At 37.5% G+C, this 13,671-nt stretch overlaps 1 protein-coding gene across 5 annotated transcripts in view; it reads right to left on the bottom strand.

Moving 5' to 3' along the window:
* The window catches only part of LOC128686900 (zinc finger and BTB domain-containing protein 14), a 407,181-nt gene that overhangs the window by 31,650 nt on the left and 361,860 nt on the right, over positions 1–13,671 (bottom strand). The window contains exon 5 of one of the 5 annotated variants that reach the window (XM_053774135.2): positions 10,887–10,949. The exons of the other annotated variants lie outside the window; for them this stretch is intronic. Within the exon in view, the coding sequence (XP_053630110.1) occupies positions 10,887–10,949 (63 nt within the window). The remainder of the gene's footprint in view (positions 1–10,886; positions 10,950–13,671) is intronic. 5 annotated transcript variants of the gene reach the window in all.

Genomic DNA, 13,671 nt, shown 5'->3' with positions numbered 1-13,671 from the left:
CAAATACACTACATGTGCAGGCAAAATAATATTTTTAAAATGAGGTTTAAAAGCTGGGAGGTTGTTTGAAGTCTTGGTAACATGTATTTCGTATTATATTTGTGGAAAGCACCAAACCCTCGGTAGTTCATAAGTTTTGCCAAAAACACGTCATGCTTTCTAACAATTTCCAATGGAATGTTTCTTTTAAATGAAAGTTTAAACTGCATTAATGTTGCTTTCAGAACATTATCTTTTTATTTTGTTGTTCTACAAGAAAAGTCACAGTACAATGGCTGGAGCAATTCACAACTAACCCACAAATCAGAGATACAGGCAAATCTAAGATGTTATTTCAATCCATTATGGACCATTATTAAGTCATGGCTTGATAACGATCCATGATGAACTGAAAAGTTGCCTGGCTATTTATCTCCAATTTTTAGGTTACTTATCAACTGCCATTTCATGAAACAGCACTGTAAAAAGGCACAAATGTGTACCACAGGGAAATTTTCTAACTGAATACCCTAGAATTTCTGCCTCTGAGTATTTAATCTTGGGATTTCTTACACATTACTGCAAAAGTTATGAGCAGTGTTAAATATAGGTAAGGTTTATCAGGAAACAGGACAAGTGTTTCCTGACGCAAGTCTTAGTCATATGATGACCCACGGCTTACCAGTCCACCCCTTTAAAAATTATGGTTATGGTTATAATCACTTTTATCATGTTAAATACAATTTAGTTAAAACTGTGTATTTGAGGAGAAGTTATATTGTGGATTAGCCAGTGATGGTCAGGTGGGCCTGCATGGTGCTAGCACAAACAGCCTGGCTGACCAGGTGGTTAACAGGAAAGGCAGTGAATATGGTTACCATTGCCTGTCATCAGAGATCACTACTTTTTTTTTTGGTGTTGTGTGTGGGGGGAGGAATAAAGATACAAGAAATCATCTGCAAAATATATTTTATATTCATATCTTTATAATAGACAGACACACTGCTAAACTCTAGTTATAAACACTATTCATAGAACCATCATCAGTTACATGACAGCGCTCAACAAAAGCTTGTTAGGGAGTAAAGTGCGAGTGACACTTTTCTTGCTAAACCTCTTAAGTTATTTTTCAAAAATGCTATCAACATAATATAAAATTATAAATAATGTTAAAATTCCTCAACAGCTCAAGTAATCACATTTTACAATACACCGCTGTACACATTAAGATATTTTCACATGCGATAGTTTTGGTAGTCTACTACTGTCTTGGATAATGTTGACATTTATATGTATTGCACACACTCCTTTTTCTGTTACCTTTCCATTTTTTTTATCTCATGAATGGAAGTTAAGAAAAAAACGAGTGACTAAATGTACTTCAAAGAAAATTTTTTTTTTAAAAAATAACAAAATGTCTGCCAGAGACTAAGTATTTGATTCTTGTCTAATTACAAACTATAGTGTTATTTCCTCAAGAGTGAATGCAAAATAGTCTACAATACATATGCACTTTGTAATGAATTTTAATTCACCACGTTGCAAAACTTAATTTGTATTTTGGTTATTATAATGAGAATACATGCTGTATTTTGTTAAGAATGATTACCAAATTAATGACGAATGTAATATCATTCATGAAGAAGGTAGTGTTAAAAGACACTTTTCGAACATATCCAAAAAGCTATTCTTCTGGCTGGGAAATGATGATAACGTACTTACAGCAGCACATGCTGCCAACATCCCTGAAATGCATTCATATACAACATTGATATGTGAGGCTTCTCCTTTACTAGCAGCAAGTTCACAGCACTGATCTATCATGGCCTTACTGTCACCCACCCTCATCTGTCATGCCCTCACTATCACCCACTCTCATCTATCATGCCCTCACTATCACCCACCCTCAGCTATCATACCCTCACTATCACCCACCCTCATTTTATCATGCCCTCACTGTCACCCACCCCCATCTATCATGACTTCGCTATCACCCACCCTCGTCTATCATGACTGCACTGTTACCCATCCAGTCTCTAGCATCAACGACGTACCATGGTAGTGGTATTTTGTGCGTCAGAAGAAATATGGAAATTTATGCTGATATCAATCTTAGTTATATAAAAATCTGCTCAGAGGAGCTTTTGCTTATATGACTAAAGCTTTCCAGTCTATCCCATAAAAAATGGAGATGTGATGGTAGACTTTCCATCCTGTATAGAAAACAATGGCCCATCACATATTAAGAGTCAAAAGATGTTATCATGACCTAAACTCATAAAAGGCTTCTGAACCCTGTGTTAGTTAAGAGATGGGTCCTTGGGTTCTAGAGATCACCTTTTAACCCTTAACCCTTTCAGGGTTTTGGCCATACTAGTACGGCTTACGCACCAGGGTTTTTGACGTACTAGTACGCCTAAATAATTCTAGCACCCTGAAATCTAGTGAGAGAAAGCTGGTAGGCCTACATATGAAAGAATGGGTCTATGTGGTCAGTGTGCGCGGTATAAACAAAATCCTGCAGCACACAGTGTGTAATGAGAAAAAAAAAAACTTTGACCGTGTTTTTGGATTAAAACAGTGACTTTGCACTGTATTTTCGTATGGTATTTATTGTTGTATTCTAGTTTTTCTGGTCTCATTTTATAGAATGGAAGACATATTACAGAAATTGAGATGATTTTGACTGGTTTTACAAAGAAAACTACCTTGAAATTGCGCTCAAAGTAGCAGAAATGTTCGATTTTTACCAAAGTTCAAAAGTAAACAAATCATGCTATGCATCCAATACACGTCAACTGGTTAGTCTAATATTCTTTCACAAGTGCGCTGATTATATTTATACCATTTCTACACCAATGCAGTATTCTCCATAACAGTAAATCTTCTATTTTTTGTGAGAATAAAAATTCAAAGTGGAAAGCAAAAGAATGTAAGAGGGGCGTGGGGACGTGACTAATGAACATAGGAAATGTTATTTTAGTGCCAGGAATGTCTTGTTTATTCTGGACCCTATTCAGAAATTGGCATCTTTTGAAATTTGTGTGAAATTGGCAAAATTGCTAAAGTCTGACCACTGTATTGGATAGTTGAAATCGGTAAATGGGTGGTTTCTTGTACTCATTCGATAGAAAAAATGGAGTTCTAGCGAAATAGTTATGATTTTTGTCAACAAGTACACTGGAATTGGCCGAAAATAGGGCTCAAAGTGGGCAAAATCGCCGATGCGTAAACATCGTTGAGACTGCTAACTTCGCAAGAGCATAATTCCCTAAGTTTTCCATCAAATTTCATACTTTTGGTGTCATTATGATCGAGAAAAGATTCTCTATCTTTTCATAAGAAAAACAATTTTTTTTTTTTTTAAATCTGGCTGACCCTGAGAACAAGTCTCTGAGAGGGCCTGTCGACCCTGAAAGGGTTAAACGGTCCAAACGTATATATATGTTCTCTTGCGTAGCGCCCCCCCCAATTTTTTGAGGAAAAAAAAAAAATCATTTTTTTTTAATATGAAAAAAGAGCATATGGTACCCAGGCATCACCAATTATTTTAATATGGTGCACAGTGAGTGCGCATACCCATTCTCTCATGTCTAGGCGACTCAGGCTTATTGTGGCAATGTTGAATGAATAACAAAGAAAACGTATATATATATGTTTGGGGCGCTACGCGAGAGAACGTATATATACGTTTGGACCGTTTAAGGGTTAAACTTAACGAAATATAGACCATAACCTGATCTTTACAATTATAAATCATCAACTACCACAGTAGTCTGTAAGCACTAGGATTAGTCTGCCCGAAATGCACAGCATGCTAATGGCTTTCGTTTGTACTTAGCAATATTTTATTACATGTAAACTACAGAAAAGAAATAAAGTTATATTGTATAGCCCTGCTGTCTTGGTACTCTGTCTCAGTGCTCTTTGACTTCCTACAATATAAGCGTTACCGTATCTGTCACACAATAAGTGGTATTCGCTCTCATCGAGAGATTCATTAAATTTCTAATAGCCTCTTATAATGTATTTTTTAAATATAGTAGTTACTTGTTATTAACTCAGCTCTCAGTTATATTACAGGAATATCTCTCTTATGTCTATTTCTTGCATGACCAATGTAAATTCCTCAATTTTTAGGTTCAGTTACTGCAAGGGTAGTACACTACTTTGATACCGGTGAAAGGCTCTTGATCCAAGGAACTTGTGCTATGCTACCTTTCAAATCAAACCTGATTATTCTCTGTCCCTACCACTCCATTGCACAGACAGGACATTGGTAACTTAGAAAAGAGTTGCATCCTTGGGCTTTCAACTTAAAACTGAGATGCATGTTTGGAAAACAATTATAGTATAAAGAATGGTTATGTGCACAAGCTGGTACTGTAATTGTGGATGTTGTAAAGTTATATTTAGTTTATAAGCAGTCCATTTATAAGTACAAATACATGCAAGTTGAGGTTAACTAACATTTCCTATGCAGTCAAACTCGGGTAATATAGGAGTTGTGTTCCTGGGTTCTTGACAAATTACCGAATAATAAAAAGAAAATAATAGATATGGTTCCTCCAACCTAAAAAAAAAATTATTCATATAATATACAGTACATACTATAAAAGTAATTATCTATACTTGAATATGTGTATATGCATACAGTATTTAGATAAAGATAGGGAAGTTTTTATTGCATTTATGGATTTAGAAAAGGCATATGATAGAGTGGATAGAGGAGCAATGTGGCAGATGTTGCAAGTATATGGAATAGGTGGTAAGTTATTAAATGCTGTAAAGAGTTTTTATGAGGATAGTGAGGCTCAGGTTAGGGTGTGTAGAAGAGAGGGAGACTACTTCCCGGTAAAAGTAGGTCTTAGACAGGGATGTGTAATGTCACCATGGTTGTTTAATATATTTATAGATGGGGTTGTAAAGGAAGTAAATGCTAGGGTGTTTGGGAGAGGGGTGGGATTAAATTATGGGGAATCAAATTCAAAATGGGAATTGACACAGTTACTTTTTGCTGATGATACTGTGCTTATGGGAGATTCTAAAGAAAAATTGCAAAGGTTAGTGGATGAGTTTGGGAATGTGTGTAAAGGTAGAAAGTTGAAAGTGAACATAGAAAAGAGTAAGGTGATGAGGGTGTCAAATGATTTAGATAAAGAAAAATTGGATATCAAATTGGGGAGGAGGAGTATGGAAGAAGTGAATGTTTTCAGATACTTGGGAGTTGACGTGTCGGCGGATGGATTTATGAAGGATGAGGTTAATCATAGAATTGATGAGGGAAAAAAGGTGAGTGGTGCGTTGAGGTATATGTGGAGTCAAAAAACGTTATCTATGGAGGCAAAGAAGGGAATGTATGAAAGTATAGTAGTACCAACACTCTTATATGGGTGTGAAGCTTGGGTGGTAAATGCAGCAGCGAGGAGACGGTTGGAGGCAGCGGAGATGTCCTGTTTAAGGGCAATGTGTGGTGTAAATATTATGCAGAAAATTCGGAGTGTGGAAATTAGGAGAAGGTGTGGAGTTAATAAAAGTATTAGTCAGAGGGCAGAAGAGGGGTTGTTGAGGTGGTTTGGTCATTTAGAGAGAATGGATCACAGTAGAATGACATGGAAAGCATATAAATCTATAGGGGAAGGAAGGCGGGGTAGGGGTCGTCCTCGAAAGGGTTGGAGAGAGGGGGTAAAGGAGGTTTTGTGGGTAAGGGGCTTGGACTTCCAGCAAGCGTGCGTGAGCGTGTTAGATAGGAGTGAATGGAGACGAATGGTACTTGGGACCTGACGATCTGTTGGAGTGTGAGCAGGGTAATATTTAGTGAAGGGATTCAGGGAAACCGGTTATTTTCATATAGTCGGACTTGAGTCCTGGAAATGGGAAGTACAATGCCTGCACTTTAAAGGAGGGGTTTGGGATATTGGCAGTTTGGAGGGATATGTTGTGTATCTTTATATGTTTATGCTTCTAGACTGTTGTATTCTGAGCACCTCTGCAAAAACAGTGATAATGTGCGAGTGTGGTGAAAGTGTTGAATGATGATGAAAGTATTTTCTTTTTGGGGATTTTCTTTCTTTTTTGGGTCACCCTGCCTCGGTGGGAGACGGCCGACTTGTTGAAAAAAAAAAAAAAAAAAAAAGCATACAGTCAGCTTTTATATCAAGCTCCTTTACTTAGTGTGATTTTTTATTAATGCAATTGAAAATGATCATCTAATTTCCAAAATCAAATAGTACATACATATTATGGAGGACTTTTCACTCTTCGATTTTGGAAATTTTGGATATACTTTTTCAGTTGCAAATACAAAAAATGGCACTATATATAGAAGTTTTATATAAGAGCTAAGTTTAGTATATGCTAAAAAACTTGAAAAAAAAAAAAAAAAAAAAAAATAGTTGTGACTGGTAGCCAAGACTGTAACTGTAGATGTATGTGAAGAAGTTTTGTTTTTTAGACTATTTCTAAAAGCCAACTGGCATACCTGTGACTGGTTTCAAGGGTTCTTCTACCCTACCCGATAAGGTATTCCAGGCTGGAATATTACTATGTACTGACAGCCCCCTTAAAGGCAGGCAAGACTGCTCAGCTGGAAAACATACAGAGAACTTTTTGCTGATTGTATTAACTCAATCAGGCATCTGAACTACTGGGAATGCTTGAAGTACCTTCAACTGTATTCTTTGGAATGCAGCCAAGAGAGGTACAAAATAATTTACACTTGGAAAATCCTGGAAGGACTTGTCCCAAATCCAAGCACTAAAGTCACATTGTATGACAATAAGAGACTTAGCAGATGGTGCAAAATACCTCCACTAAAAAGAAGGACCCTTAAGAGCTTAGTGGTTTGTTATGATTATAATAATAAAAAGCAGGAGCACGACAAGTACACTAAGACAGAACTCGATGCGTCAGAGATCCCCAACTCTTCACTGCTCTTTCTCCATGCATAAAAAATTGCAATCTGCAAGAAGAAAATGGACAAGTTCCTTACATTTGTGCTAGACCAGCAGGACTGATCAGGCCTTGATCCTTCAGGAGACCTGGTCTTTGACTGAGCCACCGGGAGCAGCCAGCAATTCTACAGCCCGGCCTCAGCCTCAGGCCAGGTTGTTGGTGCTAGTGGCCAGCAGATCCACATAGACATCACAACTTTGTTTATCAGGTTAGGATAAATTTAAGTTTAACTTAAGTTTTACATGTAAAGATAACATTTAGCTTTATAAAGCTGTCAATAGACACTATATTTTAACTTAACAAACAAAAATTATTACTGTACATATTGAATAATGGAAGAAATCACAATAAAACGAGTGACTGCAAATGTGAAAAACCACCAGTGAAAATAGGAAATAAAACCTGAGCGCTTTCATGTGTATGCACATGAAAGAGCACAGGTTTTATTTCATATTTTCACTGCGATATTTTTTCAGACTGAAAAGAGCATTTTTCAAGTGAAAATTACAAATATTTAAGTACTCTATTATTATTAATAAATTCAAGGAAAGCACTAAACCTGCAAGCATCACACTGTGTCTGTTAAACGGGAGGGGCACGAGGTAATTATACTTGATCTGAGGGAGAGGAGGGTAGCATCAAATTCCCTGGATCAAGAGCTCTGCACCAGCAACAAGGTATACTACCCTAGAAGGGATAAATACTGTACAGAATTGCAATAGACAAAATCTTTCCAATCCCAGCTGCTACCACCCGTGGTGACTGAGACAACACAGCTGCTACCACCCGTGGTGACTGAGGCAACACAGCTGCTACCACCCGTGGTGACTGAGACAACACAGCTGCTACCACCCGTGGTGACTGAGGCAACACAGCTGCTACCACCTGTGGTGACTGAGGCAACACAGCTGCTACCACCTGTGGTGACTGAGACAACACAGCTGCTACCACCCGTGGTGACTGAGACAACACAGCTGCTACCACCCGTAGTGACTGAGGCAACACAGCTGCTACCACCCGTAGTGACTGAGGCAACACAGCTGCTTCCACCTGTGGTGACTGAGGCAACACAGCTGCTACCACCCGTGGTGACTGAGGCAACACAGCTGCTACCACCCATGGTGACTGAGGCAACACAGCTGCTACCACCCGTAGTGACTGAGGCAACACAGCTGCTTCCACCTGTGGTGACTGAGGCAACACAGCTGCTACCACCCGTGGTGACTGAGACAACACAGCTGCTACCACCCGTGGTGACTGAGGCAACACAGCTGCTACCACCTGAGGTGACTAAGGCAACACAGCTGCTACCACCTGAGGTGATTAAGGCAACACAGCTGCTACCACCTGTGGTGACTGAGACAATACAGTTGCTACCACCTTAGGTGACTGAGACAACACAGCTACTACCACCTGAGGTGACTCAAACAACACAGCTGGTACCACATAAGGTGATTGAGACAACACAGTTGCTATCACCTGAGGTGGCTGAGACAATACAGCTGCTACCACCTGAGGTGACTGAGGCAACACAGCTGCTACCACCTGAGGTGACTGAGGCATCGCAGCTGCTACTACCTGAGGTGACTCAAGCAACACATCTAATTCAGCAAAGTGGAAATCTTCCCTTTTAAATATTTCTTAAATTAATGTTTAAGTGACTTTGGCATCAATATCTGTACAAATGCGTTTTTAATGATGTGCTCTGATAAGACTGCGATGAACTCCATTGACACTAGCTTTCAGGCAAGAGAGAGGGAAGGCCATGACACACAGATTTACATTGATTGCTTTACGAGGTTCAGTGACCCTATTTTTACCAGTAATTTGCTATACGTTAATTTGCTCTTATATCATCACCCAAGCGCAGTATCACTTGATCTTTAACAATATCTGTAAATACCATCCTAAACTGGCTTATATTAACATTTGTAAGAAAGAATTTCTGCACAAATAAGACAGACTGGGGATGGGAAATCTAATGAACATACTTTTCATGAAATCCTATGACTGGTTTTCAATTCATGTGGCTTGTGCCAAGTCAAAATAAAATGGAAGCCTGGCCAAACGAAGTGAGGGTGTACTGTAAGGTGAAAACTACAGCCATAGCTCAAGGAGTAAGATCTTGGAGTGAACATCACACCAACATACTGCCAGAGATGCACATAAATCAAGTAGCATCTCTGAGCATAGATAATCACAGAATTGCCTTTCATGGGGTATGCATCAAAAATGTAAAGTCATTGCCTCAGCAAACATGTACAAAAACTAGAAATGGATCGGCAATAGAGGTGGAGGGATGGAGATAAGAATATTGGAGAGATGTGTTCACAGGTTCATAATGTGTGAGCTTCTCTCCAGACAAAGATATGCTGAGAGGTTGGTGGGGGAGGAAGCAGGCAGAGTAAAACAGAGGAAGATTATTATAGAACTTTGGATTAATTTTTTTCTTATTTGTTTAAATAAAATAATTTTTTTTGTTATATGACTAGTTAGTGCCTATCTGGTATGCTCACATTTCTTGGTAAAAATCAATAAAGAAATGTAGATGTTTTACCCTCAATTTTGTATTATATAAGGATTGTGGGTGAATTTTATATCTCTCTTCTCCTTACTTGTTTTTGACCAATTCATTAATTTTTGTATACAGATGCTCTTTGCTTTATGATGGTCTAACTGATGATAATTTGACTTCACGATGGTGTGATATCAATACACATTTTATACTGTACATTTATTGATAGGATAAACTTGTATTCATTTATTGACTTTTCAATACTGATATTTAGTTAGTTGCAATAATTATTTGTTTATTTACTTATTCAGTGACAGTAGTTATTTATTTATTTATCGTATAAACAAATTTGACTTACAATATTTTCAACTTATGACGAGTTCTTCGGAACATAACCCCACCATAAGTCAAGCAGCACCTGTATCACCATTTGCATGGTAAGCTCACATTTTTTCACTAAATATTTATCATCAAATGTGGAATTTCCAAAGCCTCAGGATGAATTCCTATGTTAGAGGTGTTTTACTGAATTGTCTTAATTTGTGAAGAACCAGGGAGGGAGTTTTGCATTTTTACACGTCAAATCATCCCATAGACAGTACCCACCACCTGCAACACCACCATCATAATACTGGGTGGTCCTGCATATACAGCACCTATTTTTAGTGTTCCATGTTTTCGTTGGCTTTCAATTGAGCCATTGTTCCACCTGCTGGTGGAACTTGATGAACAATGTCTCAATTTGAAGCCAATGAAAATGTGGAACACCAAAATTAGGTAGTGTATAAGCAGGGCTTCCCTGTATCTTAAGCTTTCAGAAACCACCACAGTCACTACCTTATCTCCCACTACTGGAACATCATACAATTCTGTAAAAACCACACATGATGAGTCGTTCCCAGATGATCCTCGAAACTGTTTTTACTTCATGAAGTGCTAAACCTATTCGGGTTGTTCTATATAAGGAATGGCAGAGGCTTGATCCTTCATAATCGCCAGCATCATTGCATCATATTTATCTCATTATTAAAGACATAAAAGTAGTCCATAAAAAAGTCAGATGAACATGATATGTGCTTCACCGCTAAGTGCGCTCATTTTGGTGACCGTCAGAGAACAGTCCAGTATTTGGACGTGCTCCCCCAGAAATAATTAATAAATACTGACTTAAATATAACATAATTATATTTTAATAAACAGCAAGTACTATATTCATTTAAGCCTTAGAAAAAATTATTAAACCATAAAAATGTTTTTTTATGCGAATGAGTGTGACTGTATTTGGTATTTAGTGAGAGTCATGTGCACCTATAAAGTCAAAGCTTTTTTCTCAATATCTCATTATTGAAGAGTAAATTTCTTGAATTTATATTAAAAAAAAATATGTATAAGAACACTAATAAGTCTACAGTGTTTTATGAGGGAGGAGGAAGCTCACATGAATGTCGGATATCTTCTCCACTGGCGCTAGCAACCCTCGCTGCAGACGCCACTCCGCCGGCTGAAGGGAAGGTAGGTATAATTATTTTTTCACACATTTTTCTTATTTTTTTTTTATCAAATGTATTCATTCATTCAAATTTTATGTTATTTATGCATGTGTGGATTGATATTTATTTTGTATAGCCTGGTCAATAATTATTTTTTGAGCTTAATTTTAGAACTTATTTTTATTGGCTATCATATAAACTGATTTTTTTTTTGTGTATGTATATTTTCTACAGAGCAATCATATTTGTCTGGCACAAACTGCTCAAGAAATATGGATATTTTTTAATTTTCTTGGGCTTTCTAATGAAGAATTATAAGAAAGAAGTATTTTTCTCAATTGTTTCTAATCAAATGTAATGATTTTTGTAATATGGTCAATTGCTGTATATTTTTAAACTACAAATTGGTGAAGAAATATAGGATATTTGCTTCAGTTTTCTTGAATTAGTAATGGAGATATAATTTTATCATTTTTGGATCAAAAGCAGTCATGTATGGCATCAAAATACAGTACTACTCACAATCATGTCTTTTATCAAACTACCCAAGGCAAAAAATTTAACTCAGAATTCTGATACAGTTAAACTTTCTAATATCCGGATGACTTCTGCTCCATTATGTCGGATATTCAATTTACTAACATTTATACAGTATGTGGCATGTTTAAGCCATAACTTTCCAACTTGTACAATTAACAAGGATTGTTTTGCCAAACAAGTCACACTTAGTAGAGGAATACAAGTCTCAAAACCATGGATGAAATAATTCACAACTAAACCACAAATTACAGATGACTTTAGGTGACACTTCAGTTAGCAGAGGACCATTATCATGACACAAACTTACAGGATATTTTTGTTAAATTAAAATGTTTTAAAAATGTAACCAGAGAGCACTGAAATACAGAGATCAAAGTATAGCAGTAAGTGTAGAGTGGAAGGGTTAATGTGTGGAGTGGCAGGGTTAATGTATGGAGTGGCAGGGTTAATGTGTGGAGTGGCAGAGTTAATGTATGGAGTGGCAGGGTTAATGTATAGAGTGGCAGGGTTAATGTATGGAATGGCAGGGTTAATGTATGGAATGGCAGGGTTAATGTTTGGAGTGGCAGAGTTAATGTATGGAGTGGCAGGGTTAATGTATGGAGTGGCAGGGTTAATGTGTGGAGTGGCAGGGTTAATGTGTGGAGTGGCAGGGTTAATGTGTGGAGTGGCAGGGTTAATGTGTGGAGTGGCAGGGTTAATGTGTGGAGTGGCAGGGTTAATGTGTGGAGTGGCAGGGTTAATGTGTGGAGTGGCAGGGTTAATGTGTGGAGTGGTAGAGTTAAATGACAATGGAGAACCTTAACTTGCATAGTGTACAAAAGAGGTTTGGTAATACACACAGGAAACAGGAACTTTTCATAGAAAAAGATATATAAGTATATGAGGTATGGTGTGAGTAACAGGAGAAGTGTACTATACTAAATAATGGTGGATAAAAGGTTGAACTGAGATGCCAGATCATTTAATACCTTTACAGTCAGAATAAAAGGCAAAACACAAGAAGAATGCTACCAGTGTGTATTAGAGAAGTAAAAGTGAATGAACTAAAGGTGGGAATAATTAGTAAAGGGCATGAGAAACTTAGAAAGCTGAGTAAGAGTGAGGAGTGGTGAAGAGAAAGAGTCAGATGTATGGGGTGGGCTCAAGAATGTAATGCTATTCTGCAGTCGAGGTTTATGGTCAAAGAAGAATAGCTGTGGGTTCCAGAAGAAATGACTGAGAGAATGATAAGATCAGAAGGGTGGTGAGGTTTCAAACAAGGTAAAAATTATACTGTATAAGAAAAACAGAGTACATGTATATAGAGAGACAATGAGAGGTTAAAAAAGAAAGTGGTGATGAAGTTAAAAAAAAAAAAAAAAAAAAGCTAAATTGCAGTATGGGTGAGTCCTTGCCAGTAAATTTTACTGAGAATAAGAAACAGTTTCAGAAGGATAAATATGGTAAGAAAGAATGAGTGAGAACAGTGAGAACGAATTAGTAAATGAACTTGGCCATAAGGGGGCGAAGGAGGTTAGTTATTAAGTACAAAAGTAAATGTACTGCAGCAACAGATAAAATACTTTGAGTTGTTATACATGGAGGATGAAAGGGATGCATCAGTTTCATTCATGGGGCAGGAACATGATCTGTGAAGAAGAGAGGAGAGTCAGAGATGGATGAGAGAGTGAAACAGTGGGTAAGATAACAGGGCTAGATCAGTGGGGATGGATGAAGCAGATGGTGACAATTTTGGAATGGTTGATGCATTTAATATATACATAATTTATATGTATGAAAGATGAGGTCTCAAAGGATTGTGCAGAGAACAGTATAGCTCAATTGCACATTACAAAGAAAAGAGGACACAAAAAAGACAAAAATTAGGATTGCAAAGGAACAAGGTAGAATTAGGAAGGGAAGGGGATGTGTAGATCAAGTGATTACAGTGAAGCACACCTGAACAATGCAACACCCACTTATATAAGGAAACAACAAGTTTTTTTGTATTTGTGGATTTGGGTGGGCAGAAAGAAGCAATATAGCACATGTTGCAAATGTATGAAGAGGTAATCAAGTTGCTAAAAAAGTAATAAAAACTTTTAAAAGAGACTGAAAGTTAGGTACCGTATTTCGCAGCTTCTAAGACTTGTTTTAGTTTCAACGGCTTGGCATTGGACGTAACTCGGAGAGCTACAGCCCACCCCACAC

Source organism: Cherax quadricarinatus, chromosome 7, assembly GCF_038502225.1.
Source record: "Cherax quadricarinatus isolate ZL_2023a chromosome 7, ASM3850222v1, whole genome shotgun sequence".
Classification (NCBI taxonomy): Eukaryota; Metazoa; Arthropoda; class Malacostraca; order Decapoda; family Parastacidae; genus Cherax; species Cherax quadricarinatus.
The sequence above is the reverse complement of the archived record's forward strand: the minus strand, read 5'-3'. Positions and strand labels throughout refer to the sequence as shown.